The sequence below is a fragment of the Schistocerca gregaria genome, chromosome 2 (genome assembly GCF_023897955.1).
Source record: "Schistocerca gregaria isolate iqSchGreg1 chromosome 2, iqSchGreg1.2, whole genome shotgun sequence".
Taxonomy (NCBI): Eukaryota; Metazoa; Arthropoda; class Insecta; order Orthoptera; family Acrididae; genus Schistocerca; species Schistocerca gregaria.
Window position 1 is genome coordinate 63,687,864 of NC_064921.1, and position 23,913 is coordinate 63,711,776.

The following is a 23,913-nucleotide window of genomic DNA, read 5'->3' on the forward strand; positions in this document are numbered from 1 at the left end:
TTAGCTGGTTATATTAACTAATTTCAGAGTGAAGAAATGTCTTCTTGCCATGTTCATCTATACTTGCTCCTAGGAACTATTTTTTTGTCTACAAGTATCCTCCCATTTTACTTCTTCCTCCCTCTTTGTTTAATAAATCGTACATTTTTCTTTAAATTACTGATTAATCTAAGTTCATTTAATTTACCATTTAAATAAGTATGTTCCACTTTCCTAGAGATCATTTTATATATTACATAAAACAGAACTTCATACAATATACATGTTTACACAGTCTCAATGTATAACATTCATGTACATACATAACTGCTAGTATATTCTCGTACAATTGCTTAGACTCTTATAATGTAGATTACAGTATATAAAATACACTGGGTTTGTGAATATTATACTGAGGTATTAGCACGTTGTTGGTCTGAAGATGTGGGTTGTGTGTATAAAGATGATGGGCTCACTGATTCTAGTTGTTCAGATTTTTGCAAGAGATGTCTTCCACCAAGCATGATTCCCACTGTTCCTATTGAGCCAAACAGTAATACACTTACAGCTGAAACAATGGAAATTGTGGTAGCTGTCAACTTGTCCTCTTCACTTGCATCAATGTGAAGCATCAAGTCCAAGACCAGTGGTCCAAATGCAGCCTGGAATGGAATAGTTCATTACATATGATTTTACACTTACAGAGCTGCAGATGAAATACACATATCAGTAGTAAGATGAATTCTCCTGGATTGTCTAAGTCCATACTGCTTTTATTTTGTTCATGATTGGATATGCTATAGAATACAAACTAGAACTGATTAAACTAAGAAACAATATAAAAATATCAACAATAAAGGGATAGATCACTACTGGCTAGGAAGAAGAGATTCTGAGCAGCTTTAGACATACAGAATTGTACAATAATCTGCTGAGCTTTAAAACACACAACACACACACACACACACACACACACACACACACACACACACACACACTCACTGTTAAGAGAGAGAGAGAGAGAGAGAGAGAGAGAGAGAGAGAGAGAGAGAGAGAGAGAGAGAGATGTGCATCCCATTAATTAATGTACATTTATTTTTGTAGTAGTGGCATGCATATGTGTGTCTTACACTCCCAAACTCTTCCATGTTTTATTCTAGTGCAATCTACCTTGTTTCTTTCAACCTCATTGGTCAGGACGTCTTAATGGCAATAAACTAGCCATCTGAACACAAAGCTGCTCACACTGTATTGTGAGTGCAGTGGCGTGAAGAAGTGGGAGTGCATCAGAGAGAAGCATTGGTTGTTTGTGTTTGTACCTGCAATGGCTAAAATTTTACACATCTACAACAATGAAGAATGTGCAGATGTGCTGTATGTTTGCAACTCCTGGCACAGTAGGGCTTCTGCTGCAGCAGAAGAATACTATTGGCGCATTCCAACATTTTGAGTTCCTGCTCATAGAGTGTTTACCAGATTTTTGAGCACATTGCATGAAACAAGTATTCTTCCAAGTTCCATTTTTTTTTTTGAATGTGCAGTCCAACAACTCATGTAGAAACAGCAACATATTGTGAAAAGCTCCAGCTTACAGCACAAAGCAACTTTCTACATGTGTCAATGTCCCACAAGCATGTGTATGAGGAATTTTACAGGTGTAAAACTTGCACCCATTTCACATACATCATGTTCACATTCTTCACATTGCTGACAGTGCCAAACAACTTGAATTTTGTCGTTGATTAAATGATAATTGTCCTTTGCTTTCATCTATATTGCACTCTGATTAAGCCATGTTTACATGGAATGTAGTCAACAACACATATAATACTCAGTTACAGAAAAATTCACATGCCACACTGGAAACAAAATTCCAGGTTCATTTTTCAACATGTGTTTGGTGTGCACAATGGGTGACATGTTAATAGGTCTAGAAGAGTGAATGATGGGACAAAATTACTTGCATATTTTTGGAAAATTCATTTGCTGGAACACCTTGAGGATGATCGTTTTCCCACTGGGACTGCCACATATTTCCAGCATGACAGAGCTGCTCCACATTTTACATGTCTGTGTGTGTGTGTGTGTGTGTGTGTGTGTGTGTGTGTGTGTGTGTGTGTGTGTGTGTGTGTTTTCTACTTTAGAAGAAAGCTTGTTAGCTGATAATTCAAATGTATAGCATTCTTTTTGTTGTGCCTGTTTGCATTTAAAAATCTCCATTATATGGTGAGTAGCAATGTAACCCTTTTTTCATAATATTGTCATTATTCTGTCCTGGATATTTCACTGTTTGATTTAGCTTTCAAAAATTTTCTTTCAGGTCATCCAAGACAGACTACTGTCTGTAAAAATTTCAATGCCCACAAAAAATTTCCCAGATGAATTAAAACTCAAGAGGATGTGGAGAATATGATATCTATTAGTAATTAATTAACATTGCAAACAGATACCAGAATCCAAGCTCAGTAATACTCTCACTTGCATGAGAGGAAAGATCTGTACTAACATCAAATTTGGAAAGTGAAGAGCCATCAAATGAAGTGAAATTATGAAAGCAAATGCCAGTAAGCCTTGTCAGTGTCAAAGGACACAACAGATGCATATAACTGCATTCTGATAGAAATGAATGATAAGACTCTAGAAAATGGGTCTGCCATATGAATATATCTTGGTTTATACAGGACATTTGTTTTTGGTGTGATATGTAAATATTTATTGAAATGTGAGGAGTCCACAATTAGAAAGCTACAATACTGAGAATAAAGAGACACAATATTGGCACTAAATGATAAATGACCTGAAGACAGTCTAGTGCAACAGCACATGTGCAATAATGTTGAATAGTATTCTTAGCTAGTGTCTAAGTGTGGGGAAGATCATCATGTGAGGATCCAAGCAAGAGAGCATCATAGTAATATTGTCTAGTACCAGGAGTGACATAAAAATTAATATTTAGTGTGATGATCTTTGTGCCAAGACTAAAGACAGAAGCATGACCCATGTGACTCATCTTGGGCAGTGAGATTGGCAGTTATGGTGCTACAAGTTGCAACTTTGCTGTTTCAATTGGCTCTGATGTATTCTTAGTTTTGGTATCTTCACGTGTTACAACCATCTGTCCTGAAAAATGCACATATACCCAGAATGGCCCCAGTATGTGATCCCTCTGAGGCAATGTAAAGAAAGTGACTGGAGCCTATTGACTATCTGCTGGGACTGCTTGTTTATGTTTTTTCAAGAGTGGAAATTCAAACCCAGTTTAACTTCTGTGCCTTATATATGGTGACCAAATTTTTGGACATTATAACAGACCATTACCAGGGGAAACAGATTTAAAGAATTTTAAAATAGCACTTTCATACCAAATTTAAAATGAGATGTTCAACCAATGAAAGTAGTTTTCAAATTATATAAATTTCAGGTTTATTTATGAAGTTTGCCAACTGAACATAAAGTCACAAGATAATAACCATCCTATTAATTATATATTAAAACAGTCCTAAAGCAAATTAAAGGACATTAGTATGCCAAAAATATATAATTTAATTTCAGTCTAATAATGATTAGTTTCAAAGAAACAAAATGTACTTATGAATTTCCAAATCTGTTCCATAATGTATTCAGCAGTATTTTATTATTCACCAGTTAATATTTGATCACCTGACTGTAAAAGTGCTCGTAATTTCACTCAAAATTTTGTTACATACATAAAAATTGCAACTTTGCAAAACACAAATAACTTTTCTAATCAAATATTTTGGACATTTTATTGTTATTATGATATTATTAAAAAATTTTACTATCACAGTTATGATTTGCAGAGTTCTTAAGAACCAGTAGTGCACTTTATTCACTGTTTGTATGTACCAGATATTTAATATATAAATTAATTTGATAGTAATATTCCAGAATATTCAAGAACAAAGCGGTTTAATATAAATGCTAGTGCTGTGTGCCAAATATATCTTGTTTTTTGAAGAGCTGTGGAAGAGGGTGGTGAAATGGTGGAAGCTAGAAATGCTGTTGTTACTATGTTTTCATCTGTGTATCCCAACAAATTCTGAAAAAGGGCAGTTGTTAGTTTTCTCACTGACTGTAAAAACAACTCAGGTATCTCAAGAATCACCCTGAAGTCAACAACTGTGACAAACAGATGCAAATAAGATGAGTATTTTATTTTCTACATTTAAATGGTACTCTTTATTGTGTCCATAAAAGCACAAAATCACAGGTGAAGCACAAAGGAAGTGCACGAGAGTCAACAATTTATGTTACTTTATTACACCAGCTGGCTAAGGCCCCATTTAGATGCTCTTTTCCAGGATCTGAAGCATTAGATTGAGACACAAATGTTGGCCTTTTTCAGAGGGAAACTTACGCTGCGAAAGGACATTGCCTGTTGAATGGACAGATAGACAATATGAGAGTGATGCTGCCATAAATGAAATTCATTCCAAACAACAATAGCAAATACTGGATGAAAGTAAAAAAGGACTACAGAGGCAGCAGTGCATCATAGGAGGAAACAGATTAAAAATAATCACATCTGTGTTACGTGGTGTTCCTGTTCATTAACACACATTAAGGTCAGAAGAGTTGCGTCAGAAGATGATGAAGGAGTAGGGGAGTCTAGATATGAATCAGATGGCAGACAGTGTAGACAGGAAAATCTATAGATCTTTTCAAAACTTTGAAGTAATTTTCATGACAAATAGGTCAACAGATGAAAATTAATAGTGCTCAATTAGAAACAAGATTAGCAGGAAATACTAATAAACAATTTGAAGGTATTCAAAATCAAAATGCTGTGCATGTGAAAGTTAATAGTGACCAGGTATCTGAACAGTTGAAAGTTTTTAAGGATGAAATAAGAGATCATCTAGAAGCAAGAATAGAACAGTAGCAGCCACCTTAAAGCTTTTAGGATTGCAAGGGATTTAGTTAATGAAACTGGTGATCAGTTAGAAGCAAACAATGAAAGACTCAAAACCATTGAAGATAAAATGTATGTCAGCACTAATCAAATACTGAATTAAATAGTAAACCTGAGGCTAGCATAAAGGGTGTGGATACTAAAGTGGATGTAGTCAAAAACAGGCTAATCATATTAAAAACTGAATTTATTACAAAAATGTGTAAGAAAGATCAGGTTACTGAAGAATTGGAAACTGCACACAAAGAAGTGGAAAATAAAGTTGTTAATTTAGGTATTGAGATGCAGGGAAAATTTACAAAAGTAGATTTAAAAATTAACGAAGTGGAACACAAGTCAGTTAAAGCTGTCAGTATCTTTGAAAGTCAAATATCCCCAGTTGGCCCAAAGCTTGGGAATTCAAGGAACTTTTGTGCCTAAAAAATTGTGTTATGCCAATGTAATAACGTGGGGTAATATCCTGGTGAAAAGTTTTCCAAATGATAGTTTGTATCTAGTTTACTACTAACAACAATCTAAGGACAATTTTGTGTCTGGAATAATGAACAATTTAAAAATTGTCTTAAAGGTTCTCAAAAAGAAAACATTGTCCTGAACAATTCAGAGCTTTGAACAATAGTTAACTCTGCTGATTTCGAAAAAGATTCTATGAAGGAAATCTGATCAGACTCTGAGGAGACAAGAATGAAGAGTGAATTCTTGAATGGTTCTATTCACAAATATGTGGATGAAAACTTTCTGAAAAAAACTAGTTCACTTATTGAAAGCTTTTGATGAAACTACCCTGATGGATGTTCTTAAAGGGAAGATTACATGAGAGATTGCAAGGGATTTAGTTAATGGGTCTGATGGTTCTATGAAAGGATTCTTAAATATGTTGACAAACTTGACAGAACTGTGGGAGAAGAAACCACACGATTTTAAAGAATGAACCAGTGAATAATGAAGGAGGGAGAAAATATGGGAATTGCGAAACAAAATGCTTTCTCCTAATATGCTCTATCCTGCATGTTTTGCCTATTTGTCATCAGGCTTTCTGGTATGCATATCTTCGTGTGAGAGTCAGAGGAACGTATCTCGAAAAATGCTATCTTTGGTTTTTTTAATGTATGTCCTCACAGTAATCAGGTCCTTGTTGTGTCAAAACAGCGTATCTCTATCTCTTCTTGTTGCGAGAAAAAGCTGCTGTATATCTCCAAGTTGTGAGCTTAATTTAGAGACAGATAAATGTATTGACTCTTACGTTCTTCTGTCTTGAGTCAGGTCATCTCTATTTTCAGATCAGCAAAATGTATTGGCACTTACGTTCCTCTGACTGCTTACTTCATGAAGTAAATTTTGAAATACGTTTGTATTCGGCAGATACCATTATCTGCTTGTTTTTTATAATACAATTTTACTGAATTTGTGTACTATTTTCCTGTCTGCTGAAAGAGTATTATATGCTGTCTAGCAGACAAGAACAAAGCTTGCGACACCAAGTAAAAACTTCGCATCACGCCTCCCTGCTGAATCTTTTGTCTGTTCATCAGTTCTCAAAACACTTTATGTACGAAGTTTCAGGCCGTTATATTTACCTGGCATGAATCAATAAGTGGAGAAATGCTAAACAATTAGTGTCCTTTGTAAGCATTGTCAACGCAGTCACGTTGCTGTCATTGTCATGTCAAATTTTGTTTAGTTGCGTGTGGTATTCACTGTGAAGAGGTTGTTGTTAGTGTGCTTTCTGTTAGATAAAAAATTACTGTACGGGGAAGGAGAATGGTTGAGCTAGTGATGCAAAATTACCACAGTGAAAGTAATTCTACATCCGATGAAGGTAAGATGGATTACTATTAATTTTATCTATGAGATAATCATCCCCAGAGCTACATATCATTAGTTTCATTGACTTGATTCCCATTCATTGTCTGTATACTGTATTGTAGAAATTACAGAAGCACAAGAAAAGAATGGTGAAACCTCATCTGCAATACAAAACTGTTCCGAAGTGAAACGACTGCAAGAGTTAACTGAAGAAGATTGTGATGATTTCAAAGTGCTTAGTTCGGGTTCATCAGATGATTACTTACCCGAAAACAGCATGGATTCTTCATAATCATCACCACCATCACCATCTCCGAGGCCAAAGAAAAGGAGAGCTGTAGTTCAACAGAAATTGCTACTATCTTTAGAAAACCTTGGCAAGCAAAATGATAATCCATGGGTCTTGTTTAACATTTCAAATACTAATTTCTTAGTCACAAATTATTTGACAACAAAATACATTTACATATACTGAGATTATTGTTTGAATATGGTTGTGTGTACGCATTTTCTTAGTGATCCTTAATTACATTCTGATTTATTTCTTCTCCTAACTGTGATGTTACTAAAATAATAACACATGTGCATTTCAGTAGAGCTAGGGCCACATTTATTGTCTTTGGGTGAAGTGGTGCACTTTGCCGTAATCATCACAAGTCATAATTTTTAAAATGCAATGGGATTGTAAGATTCATAGTTGATTAATGTGGTATATTATGCTAGGTAAGGCACTAGCATCAGTAATATAATTTTCTCCTTTCCAGGCAATGTCACAAAGGAAATACCATACGGAAATCCACATTCACTGACAAATCAGCTATTCAGTCCTGATTCTTCAATTTGTGTGGGCAAAGGTTTTGTGATGTTAATGAACATGCAACAGGAAGAAGTTAATCCAGTGACCGTTGAGTCTAATGATCAAGAACATGGGCAATCTGACAGAGGAAATGAAGTTGGCAAGGAAAATAAAACGAGAAAAAGAAGTAAGAACACTGAAAAATGGAAAAACAACAAAAGAAAAATGAATAGGCAGTCAGGAAAGGCATACAGATCAACTGCTAATAAAGATGTACCAGCCAGATCATTTAAGTACAAGGATTGTTCCAAATGCTAGAGAAAGTGTAGCGAGAACATCAGCAAGACTGAAGGGAGACAGATGTTCCAAGGATTCTGGATGATGAAAGATTTAGAAAACAGTATTTAGTTCCCCTTATTAAGGTGGTACCTAAAGCAAGGTCACGTTCTGCAGGTGTGCAGTCTCGATGAAATGTCACGAAGTACATTCTCCTGAAAAATGGTAGTGAAGTTCTAGAGTGTCTAGGCTTTTTCCTTAGCACTTTAAATATATCAGAAACATTTATGTGATATATACAGAAGAAAAGGGACAGCAGCAACATGATTCTGTCTGCTGACAAGAGGGGTCATCATCGTCCAGGTATAAGGAGATCCGACAAGGCAAGGGAGAGAATAAGGAACCATATAAAATCATTTCCTACCATTCCATCACATTACTGCTGACAGAGCACTGTGCGACAGTTCTTACTAGGAGATATGAATATACAAATAATGCACAAACTACCAAGAAAAGATGTATGTGACGACTGCTATTGCTTTCAAAATCTCTCTGAAGAAAATCAAGAGGCAGAGAAAGACCAGCACTCAGAACACCTAAAGGGAAAGGAGGTTGCTAGGGTACTAAAAAATGAATTGAAGGAGTGGGCCAAAGCAGGAGAATGTCATTTATTGAAGTTTGACCTAGAAGCTGTGAGATACTGTCCACACATAGTAGCTAAAGCCATTTCTTACAAAAGAAGACTGGCGGTATACAATCTCACAGTATACAATACTGTTAACCAGGAAAGCTAGAAATTACATGTGGCATGAAGGTGTGGCTAAACTCGGCTCAACTGAAGTAGCATCATGTGTATTTCAAGAACTCCAGAAGATTTCAGATGGCCATCCAGTTGTTTTGTTCTCTGACACTTGTGGTGGACAGAACTGAAATGTCAACATGAGTACCATGTTCCTTCATGCTCTCCAAACATTGAACATCCCGGTGATACAGCAGTGCTTCTTTGAGCCTGGCCACTTTTTAATTGAGTGTGATTCAGTCCATGACCGTATAGAGAGGGCTGCAAAAAATGTTAATATTTATGACCCTTCAGGGTGGTATACTGTAGCTCATATTGCTACAAAACAAAGACTGTATGAAGTTACTGAAATGGACCAGAAGAACTTTTTGGATTTTGGTGCTATGCAGAAGGAAAAGTTTAAGAATACCAAAATTGACAGTGAAGGAAATCAAGTAGAATGGCTTAAAGTGACACAACTTCAATATCGCAAAAGTGATGTTAACCACATCTTCTTCAAGCATTTCCATAATCAACAATTCAGAAGTTTGCCAGTTTCCAGAAAATCCTGAAATTCTGATACAATCTTCCAGTAGGAACCTAAATACCATCTAGCACTAAAACTTCAGGAAGAGAAGGTAAAAGACCTCCTGGATCCATGCCACAGTGCCATTATCAGGGAACAGTATCACGCATTTTACTGGAGTCTTCAAGAAGAAATAGCTGGAGATTCATACTGAGGTGGCAACAGTTGTGATGAAGTTAGCTAGAAACTTTCAGACTCAGATTCTAAGGACTGTTTGGAAGCTATTACTTGCAAACAATCTGTATGGAGAGAAATAGCTGACATTTTCAAACATGCATCTTTTTTCTGAAAATTGATTAAACTTTTGTAGTCAGTTACAGCAGAATTGGTGGTTGATATACTACAGTGAATATTTGGTCAGTTTTGAACACTGCAGACATGTCTCTAGTAATGTAGTATATAGTAATGTTAGTGAAATGTTTACAACAATACCAAATTTTGATGCACAATTTTATAATTTGAAGTTGCAAATTTCAGTGCCGTTAAACAGTTCAGACAGACAGTTGTTTAGTTGTGATGAACAGTATCAAAATGATGATCTTTTCTTGGCATTGCACGAAAAATGTCAGTATATGAAAGTAAAATCATGTTACTTAGTAGTGAAAGGGTACACATTTCTGCTCTGTTAATAAGCTTAAAAGAAACACTGAACATGAAGTGTAGTAGGAAATTTATGTTAAGTCATGGAAAGCAAGACAATAAAATTATTTTTGAATTTGACTTTAAAAGGGAAAAAATTCTGAAAATTGTACTAAATGAGAGGCCATGGAGATCTGTTGGTAAGTTGATAAGTTGTACATAAAACAAAAGAGATGTGACAATATTTTTTCTCTCATTATGGACACAAAGAGTTTTCTAGATAATTGTCTATAATTCAAAAACCTTAAACTGATTGTTTTAGAAGAAAAATGATTAACTGCATACAAATTTGTGATCATAAGTGAACAAACTATTCTATTGGCTTATCTTCTGTGTAATGAGGACTTTTAGTTATTTACTGTGATGTACGTGAGGATATACACTGAATAATGTACTTAGTGATTTTTCTAAGTACTATGTAATTATTTATTACCATGTCCTGTTGGAGATGATTACAGATTTTGGAACTTTCAATTATTTACTGTTTTTCTGTTTTATTTAGTTATACTAAATTATTTTGAAATGAATGCATGTATTGACCTATATGCAAAAACTTATTATTTTAGAATGACTTGCAAAACTGTATTCATTATTAAAAAGACAGTGAGTTTGTTAGTTTGATTTCTATTTGCATACTGACAATTAGTGATAAATAAAAGAATTCAAAACTTCTCAGAGATAATGCTGGAAGCAAAGATCTGAATGCAAGTTTTTATTATGAGTAACAATTATTGTCACTCATTCCACATATAACATGAAATTTGTCATCCACCATAGAACATCAAGTTTATGAGAAATCAATATACTCCCATCCTGATTAGTGTGAAGTAGGTGATAATGAATATAATAATCATGTTGCTGGAACTGTTATCTGTAATATGGTGATGCAAAAATGAATGTTATACTGATGTCATGGTGTTTCTGTAAGGCAAGTTTATTGCTGTTAATAAAGATTTGTAGGGACTTGTATGATAAGAAGAGTATATCATAAGAAGATGCTGAATGGAAATGTGTTAGGGCTTTATGAGGCCAAAGATAATTATTGATGTACATGGAAGAAATGTTGAAGAAACATTCAGTTAATGACTTAGTGTCATGTATGGTAGTAAGTTATGTTCATGAAATCACATGAATCCCAGTACCACAACAGATAAATGCAGACTTTGCAAACAACAAATAGAAACAGTAGATCACATCACAAGCGGATGTACAATACTAGCAAATACAGAATACCCCAGAAGACATGACAATGTAGCAAAACTAATACATCAACGGCTTGCCTTACAACATAAACTTATAAAACAACACATTCCCACATACAAGTATGCACCACAAAATGTGCTGGAGAATGATGAATACAAATTATACTGGAACAGAACCATTATAACAGATAAAACAACACCACATAACAAACCTCACATCATACTCACCAATAAAAAGAAGAAATTAACACAACTAATCGAAATATCCATACCCAATACAACAAATATACAAAAGAAAACAGGAGAAAAAATTGAAAAAAATACATCCAACTGGCTGAGGAAGTCAAGGATATGTGGCATCAGGGTAAAGTTGACATTATACCAATTATACTATCAACTACAGGAGTCATACCACACAATATTCACCAGTACATCAATGCAATACAGCCACATCCAAACTTATATATACAACTACAGAAATCGGTAATTATATTAAAAACAAAGATTTAATATATTTTTCCCATGTGGAAGTTTCTTCCTATTTTATTTACGAAATCCGTAATTATTGATACATATTCAATTACCCGAAAGTTCCTAAACGCAATATAACATATACCGTACAGTTAAAAGGAAGTCACGCTTGATCAAGGTCAGCGTCACTTTCAACTTTTGACCAGACATAACATCTGAGATAAGAAAGAAATAATAATAATAATAAATAATAATTTGGAGAAAAATGTCTTTTAATACCATTTTAGATTTCTGTGGTGTGTCATTTAATCGGAATATTTGTACATGGCTTTGGAGATATTAGGGGTACTGCTATACTTTATTTATGGGAATGTGAATCTGTTTGGAAGTCTCATGGAAAAAAGTTATTGTAAGACAAGTCAGATGTAGTAGCTACTGTTGCCATATTATGGATTTACAGTGAGCATTTGAGTTGCTATGGAAGAAATGAAATGGTTTTAAAATCTACTTGTAAGTAAAAGCCTTTAAGATGAAATTTCTTCTATAGCTGCCACTTTTGAAGCATTGTTCCAATAATAGTAGGCAATGAGTAACATTTAAGGAAGAAAATTGTTTTTCAGCCTACATAGGTACGGAAAGTTTTGAAAATTGTGGTAAGTGAAAGCTGAAATGTAAATTAACTTTATAAATGATGATAATATTTTGAGAAATTATGAATATGTACCATAACTGATAATGGTTTGAATAATGATGTACTATGGTTAAGATATTTTCTTTAATATGAAGCTGTTGGGTAGTGAATTATGCTTTGATGTTATGTTGCAATGTAGTGTCTTTGTGAGATGTTGAGGAAATACTGATCGTAGATGGGATACGCTAATAATGATGCTATTGATTATGTAATGATGATACTGTTAGCTAATGATTTTGATGCTGATGATGTAGAAGATGTAAATTTTTATGGTTAGGAAAATGTATTCTGAGGTGTGCCGCTTTCATTCATATCAAGAAGTAGATGTTTGTGTTTGGAAATGTTGATAGTTGATAATTCAATTATATGGTTCCTGTGGTTCTGGCAGCTGAGAGGAGAGTTAACTTGGGATAAAACAATAATGTAAATGGTAGAAAAATTAGTTGTGGAAAATATTTGTAATGTTTCTGACTACTAATTTATACCAACAGAACGTTGGAAACATGTCTGACTATTTAAAATGAGTAAAGCGGAATTAAAAATGAAGAATAATATATACACACCTGGAAATTGAAATTAGAACACCATGAATTCATTGTCCCAGGAAGGGGAAACTTTATTGACACATTCCTGGGGTCAGATACATCACATGATCACACTGACAGAACCACAGGCACATAGACACAGGCAACAGAGCATGCACAATGTCGGCACTAGTACAGTGTATATCCAACTTTCGCAGCAATGCAGGCTGCTATTCTCCCATGGAGACGATCGTAGAGATGCTGGATGTAGTCCTGTGGAACGGCTTGCCATGCCATTTCCACCTGGCGCCTCAGTTGGACCAGCGTTCGTGCTGGACATGCAGACCGTGTGAGATGACGCTTCATCCAGTCCCAAACATGCTCAATGGGGGACAGATCCGGAAATCTTGCTGGCCAGGGTAGTTGACTTACACCTTCTAGAGCAAGTTGGGTGGCATGGGATACATGCGGACGTGCATTGTCCAGTTGGAACAGCAAGTTCCCTTGCCGGTCTAGGAATGGTAGAACGATGGGTTTGATGACAGTTTGGATGTACCGTGCACTATTCAGTGTCCCCTCGACGATCACCAGAGGTGTACGGCCAGTGTAGGAGATCGCTCCCCACACCATGATGCCGGGTGTTGGCCCTGTGTGCCTCGGTCATATGCAGTCCTGATTGTGGCGCTCACCGGCACGGCGCCAAACACGCATACGACCATCATTGGCACCAAGGCAGAAGCGACTCTCATCACTGAAGACGACATGTCTCCATTCGTCCCTCCATTCACGCCTGTCGCGACACCACTGGAGGCGGGCTGCACGATGTTGGGGCATGAGCGGAAGACGGCCTAACGGTGTGCGGCACCTTAGCCCAACTTCATGGAGACGGTTGCGAATGGTCCTCGCCGATACCCCAGGAGCAACAGTGTCCCTAATTTGCTGGGAAGTGGCGGTGCGGTCCCCTACGGCACTGCGTAGGATCCTACGGTCTTGGCGTGCATCCGTGCGTTGCTGCGGTCCGGTCCCAGGTCGACGGGCACGTGCACCTTCCGCCGACCACTGGCGACAACATCGATGTACTGTGGAGACCTCATGCCCCACGTGGTGAGCAATTTGGCGGTACGTCCACCCGGCCTCCTGCATGCCCACTATATGCCCTCACTCAAAGTCCGTCAACTGCACATACGGTTCACGTCCACACTGTTGCGGCATGCTACCAGTATTAAAGACTGCGATGGAGCTCCGTATGCCACGGCAAACTGGCTGACACTGACGGCAGCAGTGCACAAATGCTGCGCAGCTAGCGCCATTCGACGGCCAACACCGCGGTTCCTGGTGTGTCCGCTGTGCCGTGCGTGTGATCATTGCTTGTACAGACCTCTCGCAGTGTCCGGAGCAAGTATGGTGGGTCTGACACACCAGTGTCAATGTGTTCTTTTTTCCATTTCCAGGAGTGTACATTACTTTTCCAAATTTTACACTTAGAATGAAAATTTTGTATAACTATCCTCATTTTATCAATTATACAATGAGACTTTAGCTAAAAATCTTATATTCAAATGGAAATGAAAAATAATTATACTTATATGTGTTATTTATATTTTGCTTTTCAGTTTGGTAATGATCATTTTTATTAGTTTTGCATTGTTCTGGTACAATATGCTGTGTAATTAGGGTGTATTAACGTTCTTGAAATTACCTGCTGTAGTAAATGCACAGCTATGTAGTTGAACTACTTTGGCTCTTTACTCAGTTTTCAAAATAAAATAGGCATTGTCATAACTTTTGTTCATAAATTTTTAAGATACCTATTTGATCCAATTAATACAATACACTAACAATAACATTATACTAATCTTGGAGATGAATGAAAACTGTTCTACAGAGTCCCAAATATAGACACCTCCACATGAAGTCAGGATAGCTGTAGGAAACATGTGAAGCGCCAACAATGCTAGCAAAACATTATTTAGAGTTCAAATATTTATTTTCAATGTTTACAAGTAATTTTTCTTCTATACTAGCCTCAGCTGTTACTCATTCAGCTGTGTGTCAGATCCTAACTGATGACTGTGGGCCAGCTCAGCAGCTGCATGCCAAGGTGATGCTGTGAGGAACTGTGGAGCTGTGGTGGGTTGCCAGCTGTCAGATGTGGACTTTACCTAGCAAGAAGTGATTCTTGTGCTGGCTGTTGGAGTGTCCTCAGTCCCATTCTGAATTCTATGATGATCCTTGATAACCCATCCATGATGAACCTCATGTCAGTAGTCGTGTGACTGATTGATTTCCTCCCTATCAGCTAATAGGTTTCAGCACCTGGAGCACCACAGTTGATTAGGCGCATGGACCTGAGAGGCTCTGTTGCTTGCTCCTGTGTTGAAATTCAGTGCTGAGAGCATCCTGCTTTGTGGCACTGTTAAAAAAAGTCCATTCCTCCATCAACATACAATTGGCAAGCAGCATGAAGTTCATCAGATGAAGGCCATCATTTTGGGAACATCTTCAGTTAGCTCATAGATTGTGCTCAAGCATCTAGGACATACATTCATTACATCATCATAATCATGGATTCGCGAGCTATTACTGTGAATGCTATTGATCCCAATGAGAGCTGGAGAATTTAAAGGAAATGGGTGTGAGGCTGTGACACAAGGCTCAGTTTACAGTGACTGCATGTGTCCTCCTTATTAATATATTCAGTACTTAAGAGACTGCTAATTGCTGTGTCAGGTGCTTGCTATATGCTCTTGTGAGAGAGATTGATTTGCTTGCAAATTGTCTTACAACCTAACAAATATGTTTATCTCACTACCTTTGGTATTCTGTCATAGTCTGCTTTCTGCTGAATCCATAGCCTCACTTGGCAGACAGTGTTGTAATATGTCATCAACTTGACCTTATTGAGACATACTGTTTTGCTTAATGCTTCTGCCTATGTCTCTGGCATGACTTGAGTTTGCCTGTGCCAATGTGAGTTTTAATAAAAATTTTCTAATTTCTTATGTATTAGGATAACCCTGTGACAGCATTGAAATAGGAAATGCTGGGTGTGTGGATTGGGCTGATTTTGCACCTGGGTATTCCACAGGATATGATCCTTGTGGCAAGGGGTTGAGGTTAGGAGTAACATAGGCATGGACTAGGATGTTATACATGTTGGGTGGGAGATGAACACCACTTTAGGAGGTGTGGGAAGGATACAAGGGAATGACGATACATAATCAAAGCCCTGACGAAGAACATGGTTCATATGTTCCAGTACATGGTGGTACTGGGTAACAAGGGAGACCCTCATTTGTAGCCAGTTCTTGGGGGTGGTGAGAGTATTTGGGGCATTTGATGATATAACACAGGAAATTTGTTTGTGGACCATGTCTGGGGAATAGTGCCTGTCTGTGAAATCTTTTGTGAGACCTCCACCATACTGTGAAAAGGAGCTGCCGACACTTAAGATATGCCATTCCCAATTGGCTAGGCTGTATGGGAGGAATTTTTTGGTGTGGAAGGAATGAAAACTGTCAAAATGCAGGTACTGTTGGTGGTTAGTGGGTTTAATGTGAACAGGGGTGTGGATGAAGTCCTCAGAGAACAGGAGGTCAACATCCAGGAAGATGGCATGCTGGCTTGAGAAGGAGCAAGTGAAGTGGATGGGAGAGAAGGTGTTAAAGTAGTGAAGGAATGACAGGTTGTCCTGATGGTGCCTTGTGAGTGCCCTTGGCTGAGTCCCAGATTTGCTTGCATACTTCCCTTCAAAGAAGTAGTTGTGCATTATGATACAATTAGTAAGGTGTATGAGGAATGAGGTTGTGGATCCAGAGTCTGAAGGATGTTGGGAGGGGTAGTGTATAGTAGGGGTAAGACCATGGGGATGAGAAATGTTGGTGCAAAGGGAAGTGGCATCAAGAGTGATGAGCAGGGATCCAGGAGGTAAAGGAGTGGGGATGGTGGAGAGTCAGTGAAGGAAGTGGTTGGTGTTTTTGATGTGGGAGGCTAGATTCTGGGCAATAGGTATACAAGCAAATCTGTGGCACACTCATGGGCACCCACATAGCACCTTCCTATGCCATCTAGAGGAAACCTTCATAGCCTGCAAAAACCTTAGCCCTGATCTGGTTCAGGTTCATCGATGATATCTTCATGATCTAGACTCAGTGCCAAGATACTCTATCCTCACTGCTTCACCACCTCAACATCTTCTCTCCATCCATTTCACTTGGTGCTTCTCAACCCAGTGTGCCACCTCCTAGTACTTTGACCTGCTCTCTGAGGACTACACATTTAAACCCACCAACCACCCTCCATTCCACACCAAAAAATTCCACCGATATAGTGTACCCACCTGAGGATGGCATATCTATTCGCAGAAAGGGACAATTCCCCAGATATGGTGTGGAAAGAGATTTCCCATGTCTTACCCCCCACACACCAAATACTCTCACACCACCCCCCAAGAACCAGATACAAAGGGGAATGCCTCCCTCACCACATAAATACCATTCCAGACTGGAACAACTAAACCACCTCCTTTGTCAGGGATCTGACTATCATCATGCCCTGATATGAGGGGGTTCCTACCGAAGATCCTTCCCGCACCTTGTAAAGTGGTGTGCTATTGCCTGCCCAACATTCACAATATCCTTATCCATTCCTATGCCACTCTCAATTCCAAACCCCAGCCACAGGGTTAACATTTCTGTGGAAGACCTGGTGCAAGACCAACCCAATCCACCCAACCAGCACTTCTTATTCCACCCCTGTCACAGGATTATCCTGCCCCATCAGGAGTTGGGACAGCTGAGAAAGCAGTTGTTATGTACCATCTCTGTTCCAATCATTTATTAGCTTCTTATATTGGTATGACCACGAATCAGTCATCCACCAGGATGGTTGGCCACTGTCAAACTGTCACCAAGAGCAATGTGAACCACCCTGTTGCCCAACATGGAGCTGATCTTAATATGCTTGATTTAATGGCTGTTTCACAACCTGGGTCATCTGGATCCTCCCCTCCACCATACTTACAGCACTTTCTGCACTTCTTAAATCATCCTGGCCTCAACCTTCAGTAACCTACTGTTCCCACATGCTCCACCCAAAATTTTCCACCCCCTCTCACTAAATCACCTACTTCCAACTCACATCCCCTCATCCTCATTGTGTAATGCTCTCTGCCAATGCATACACCAATATTTGCCCCTATCTATTCCTCTCCTTTCCATTACATTTTTTCCCTTCCCTCTCTCGCATATAACCTTTCAATGCTGCACTAAGTAGCCTTGTCTGCCACCTCTAGTCCTTGTGTGTACAATCAGGCAGTAGTGTTCTTTCTACCACCACCCATACCCTGCTATCCCTGTCAAACTACAAATTGTTGGTCCCATTCGATGAATTTCAGTTTCAGTCTGGCCTGAGCAGCCAGAGAAAGTGGTTATATGTGTGAGAGGTGTGAATGCATGTTTGCTTCTCTTTTCTGATGAAGGCTTTGGCCAAATGCTTAATGTAACAATCTGTCCTTGTGATTGTCTGCAACTCAATGTGTCATCTTTACAGTGAGTAGCAATATGTCCTTTCCATAATTGTTGAAACTGTATTTGTAAAATTTTATTGAAATTAGAGGCAAAGAAAAAGGATGGATAAAAATTCATCAGGCAATAGTGTCACTTCTGTCACGTACAGACAATAACATTTCTACATGACACTGAATATTAGAGCAAGCCATATTTCAACAAAGATGAATGAGAACTGGATGAGAATATTTTGAATTTAATTATTATCACAAACTTCCTTCTCACTGAAATGGCTGTACACATTTAGCATTAATTACCTAAAAAAAGGGAATGTGAACAACTCATGTTTTTTTAACAGTAGAAAGGGAAAGAGTTGCTTCCTGGCAGATTAAAACTGTGTGCCCGACCGAGACTCGAACTCGGGACCTTTGCCTTTCGCGGGCAAGTGCTCTACCATCTGAGCTATCGAAGCATGACTCACGCCCGGTACTCACAGCTCCACTTCTGCCAGTATCCGTCTCCTACCTTCCAAACTTTACAGAAGCTCTCCTGCGAAAAAAAGACGGATACTGGCAGAAGTGGAGCTGTGAGTACCGGGCGTGAGTCGTGCTTCGGTAGCTCAGATGGTAGAGCACTTGCCCGCGAAAGGCAAAGGTCCCGAGTTCGAGTCTCAGTCTGGCACACAGTTTTAATCTGCCAGGACGTTTCACATCAGTGCACACTCCGTTGCAGAGTGAAAATCTCATTCTGGAGGAAAAGAGTTAATTTTACTTGGAGAAAAGGGTGCCACAAAAGTGCTCTGTATTGTTCTCTGCTCATGACACTGTGCTGCCAATGTTAAAACACAATACTTTGGGCTTCTGTAATTTAGGACACCAAAAGTTTGTTGCCTCTTTGCCAGAGTTCAGTCCTCTGCAATATACTGTTCTGAACTTTCTATCTGGCTTCCTCCTTCTCCTGGTACATTGTCAGTTGCCATGATATTGGACACAGGAATGGCTCCATATGACCTTTACAGATTCTGCTTACACTGTCAAGATGATTGCATCCACATGTGTGGGCTCTGAGGGGAGCAAATGTTGCAAAATTACATTTTTCATTGTCATATAGTCCCAGCAACAGGCTTAATTTTATGGGGTACCATTGGTTACACAAAACAGTATCCTCTGGTTCACATGCTGGTAATATGGATGGCAACCTTAATATATATAGTGTATTAAGATTAGTTATTGTGCTCTACCTAAGAGATCTCCAAGATATCTGTCAAGCAGTAAAGACAAGACTGCATATTGCTTGTTCTCTCCTGACCTAAATTTGTACAGAGGGTGTTTGACTGTTGCCCTAGCCAATTGCTGTGATCAGAATATTGTCAAGATTTCTTCTCTATTGGAAATACCGGGTCATTGATTGCTGAGAGACTGGGACGCTACCACTCATTAGCCACTATGATTGACTAACACTGGTATAAAACTAAAGCAGCATGGGATGGCAAACCCATGTATGTCCACCAAATTCAATTTGACTCTGCAGCCACTAATTTTGCAGCCAGTGTTGATGCCACAGGCAGCAGATGTGTGTGCCAGCTTTTACTCCCAGCACACTTCTAAATCACCAACAAAAACAATAATTTCTTATTCTTACTATACTTTATACACAAAATAAGTGAAATTTTGTTTTTGCTATCCTTTGTGATGTTTCACTTTGGTGGCCAGCAGAGTATTGTTGGCAAGTTAAGATCTCAGGAGGCACAACTACAATTTTTGTGCATAGTATTAAAGCTACACAAGTGTCTGTAACGGATGTTGCTTAAATGTCATTATGAGTAAAAATATAAGAAGCAAAATACAGTAAACTATACTCTGCAAGAAATTTATCAAGTTGAGTTTCTTTAGCTGTTTGGCAACATGCTTGATGATCAGTTATTGATTTACCCAGCTACAATAAAATTTATAGTTAGAACTACAAGTGCTAGCTTCAGATAAGTATAGTAAAGATGCATCATATCAGTATTACCTGCACAGTGGCCTTTGGGATCCAAGAAATGGTCATAAATATTTTTTCCTTTCTACTGAGACCTATTCCAATTGATGACATATAGGCGACAGACAGGCGGAACTGAAATATGATGATACAGATGTATAGAACACACTTTGTATTTTAAAATTTCATGTTAGCACTACATACATCAAAATATTCCATTTTACAATAAAATGGACTTTCTGACAACTAACTATACAATTTAAATTGAAACAATACCAAAGATATAGATTGACAGATTGTGGTAATTTATTGAAGATTTTGTGGGCTGACTGAGGGAGAGTGGACTTACTTTATCAGTTTATGCTTTTAGAATATTGCGATTACTATTGCCTCAGGTATTGTGCTGCTGAATATTGCCTATTACATCAAGTTAATTTGTGCTCATTTTAACAAATAGTGATGTACCTTATATATATACACTCCTGGAAATGGAAAAAAGAACACATTGACACCGGTGTGTCAGACCCACCATACTTGCTCCGAACACTGCGAGAGGGCTGTACAAGCAATGATCACACGCACGGCACAGAGGACACACCAGGAACCACGGTGTTGGCCGTCGAATGGCGCTACCTGCGCAGCATTTGTGCACCGCCACCGTCAGTGTCAGCCAGTTTGCCGTGGCATACGGAGCTCCATCGCAGTCTTTAACACTGGTAGCATGCCGCGACAGCGTGGACGTGAACCGTATGTGCAGTTGACGGACTTTGAGCGAGGGCGTTTAGTGGCATGCGGGAGGTCGGGTGGACGTACCGCCGAATTGCTCAACACGTGGGGCATGAGGTCTCCACAGTACATCGATGTTGTCGCCAGTGGTCAGCGGAAAGTGCACGTGCCCGTCGACCTGGGACCGGACCGCAGCAAAGCACGGATGCACGCCAAGACCGTAGGATCCTACGCAGTGCCATAGGGGACCGCACCGCCACTTCCCAGCAAATTAGGGACACTGTTGCTCCTGGGGTATTGGTGAGGACCATTCGCAACCGTCTCCATGAAGTTGGGCTACGATCCCACACACTGTTAGGCCGTCTTCCGCTCACGCCCCAACATCGTGCAGCCGGCCTCCAGTGGTGTCGCGCCAGGCGTGAATGGAGGGACGAATGGAGACGTGTCGTCTTCAGCGATGAGAGTCGCTTCTGCCTTGGTGCCAATGATGGTCGTATGCGTGTTTGGCGCCGTGCAGGTGAGCGCCACAATCAGGACTGCATACGACCGAGGCACACAGGGCCAACACCCGGCATCATGGTGTGGGGAGCGATCTCCTACACTGGCCGTACACCTCTGGTGCTCGTCGAGGGGACACTGAATAGTGCACGGTACATCCAAACCGTCATCAAACCCATCATTCTACCATTCCTAGACTGGCAAGGGAACTTGCTGTTCCAACAGGACAATGCACGTCCGCATGTATCCCGTGCCACGCAACGTGCTCTAGAAGGTGTAAGTCAACTACCCTGGCCAGCAAGATCTCCGGATCTGTCCCCCATTGAGCATGTTTGGGACTGGATGAAGTGTCGTCTCACATGGTCTGCATGTTTAGCACGAACGCTGGTCCAACTGAGGCGCCAGGTGGAAATGGCACGGCAAGCCGTTCCACAGGACTACATCCAGCATCTCTACGATCGTCTCCATCTGAGAATAGCAGCCTGCATTGCTGCGAAAGGTGGATATACACTGTACTAGTGCCGACATTGTGCATGCTCTGTTGCCTGTGTCTATGTGCCTGTGGTTCTGTCAGTGTGATCATGTGATGTATCTGACCCCAGGAATGTGTCAATAAAGTTTCCCCTTCCTGGGACAATGAATTCACGGTGTTCTTATTTCAATTTCCAGGAGTGTAGCTTGTAATGTAACAAGCTAAGGAGCAATTATTGAAGTACGGGATGACGCCCCCAATTGCACTGCCCATGCCACATATTTTTTTGTAAGTAAATACTGTGACTAATGACTTTATTCATACATGCTACTTTCTGATGTTATGCTCAAATAATAATGATGCTATTGTTAGCCAGTTATGTAAATTTATATTTGTAGCTATGTCAATTTTTTTCGGTTTTGGAACATCACTAGTGTAATATCAGTTTCTTGTGCATCCCTTTTGATCTCTTCTATCCACTTGGATATGAACTTTGATCACATGATGTAACAGAAGAGTTTTTGCTCTATCAGTTACATCCATTCTTGCTAGGTGTCCATAAAATTTGAACTGTTATTTCTGCACTGCGTCCATAATGCTTTAGTTGAACTTGTAGAGTTCTTTTTTGTCCCAGTGCAATTAATTGTTTGCTGTTAATCTTCTTTTCAGTCTTTTCAAGTTCTTCAAACTATTTTTATTTAAAATATGGCTTTCTGAAGCATGCAGCCCTCTTGGTTTTATAGCTGAATATAGTGCCCAATTTTTTCCTAGTAGGGCATCACTCATTTATTGTACCTGTTCTGTGTTAGTTTATAAAGAGGGTCTAATTTTCTGGCTCTTCCTCTGACTACCTCTATGGGTTGGGTCCATTCATGTAAGCATTTGAACTTATCTGTTCTTTTAACTCTTGAGTGAGTGCACAATGTATAAAGTGCTCCACCCACAAGTAACGTTGTCTTGTACCAATTCACTGTTGTTTTACAATTGCAAGCCTCTATCTATTCCTTCATTATCGTTTCAGCTAACAAAGTGCTAAATTGTGCTGTCATGCATCCTAGTGAGCAGCACTAATATACAATAAACAGTGAAGTAAGTGAGAAAACATTTTCTGTTTTCACATGTTAAAAGAATTAAGAAAATAGCTGAAGTCAGTAAGAAGGCTGGTTGCTCATGGAAATATAAAGATGAGCCCACCACCAAAAAACACCTTAATAGCTCCATCCAGATAAATGGGAAGGATAATTTACAACATACAAAATGTCAACAGCTTTGGTGCCATTGGTTGTCATTGCACACAAGTGAGGGTAAGTCCCTCTGTAGGCCAGAGGTGTGTCTCCTATCAGCTTACAATACAAAACAACATTAAAACATGGTGTTTCATGTCCATGCCACCACAAAAACTGCATTCTGGTGAGTCTTCTTGGTGCAAAAGATATGCATGTGTGATTGGGCAGTGAGCAATATGCAGGCAAGTGAGGATCACTTCTGGAGATGGAAAGGATGAGTGTCACAGATGAAGATTCAGGATGACCGACTACAACTTGTTGTTATCTGCTTCCAGCCACTGCCATTGCCACTTAGTCAACACTTAATTTGTCACATGTGGCAGCCTTTAGGGGGATGTGAAGTTGAGGTGTGCTATTTTCCTGGCAGGCTGCTTTTGGTGCTCTGAAAGCTTCTTCATTCCAGGAACTTAGCAGAAGGCCACCTCTTTCTTCTGCTTGTTTAGGAGATGGATAGTATCCTGGATCATCTGAACTATCCTACATGCTTCAACAATTTGCTGAATAGCCTGCAGTACACTTAGAGAGTCAATGGAGACAAGAAACTTCCCTCCACCAAGAAATGCCATGTGCTCCAGTGTCTTCTTAACTGTCCACAGGTCTTCACAGTACATTGAGAAGTGACTTGGTAGAAGGAGTTTAGTGGCAAAAAGTGAGAAGATCCATCAGTAAAAAGATGAGCTGATTTAACAGAGAACTCACATCTTTGCAATCAGAGGCACAGCCATTCGATAGGATTAAGAGTCACACAAGTTTGTTTAAACAA

At 39.2% G+C, this 23,913-nt stretch overlaps 1 protein-coding gene across 1 annotated transcript in view; it reads right to left on the reverse strand.

Moving 5' to 3' along the window:
* Positions 1-209: 209 nt before the first annotated feature.
* LOC126336329 (sodium/hydrogen exchanger 9B2-like) overlaps positions 210-23,913 on the reverse strand; it is a 336,730-nt gene continuing 313,026 nt past the window's right edge. The window contains exons 9-10 of the mRNA XM_049999893.1: positions 20,202-20,303; positions 210-641 (exon numbers count right to left, since the gene is read on the reverse strand). Coding sequence (XP_049855850.1) covers positions 387-641; positions 20,202-20,303 — 357 coding nt within the window. The 3' untranslated portion in view covers positions 210-386. The remainder of the gene's footprint in view (positions 642-20,201; positions 20,304-23,913) is intronic.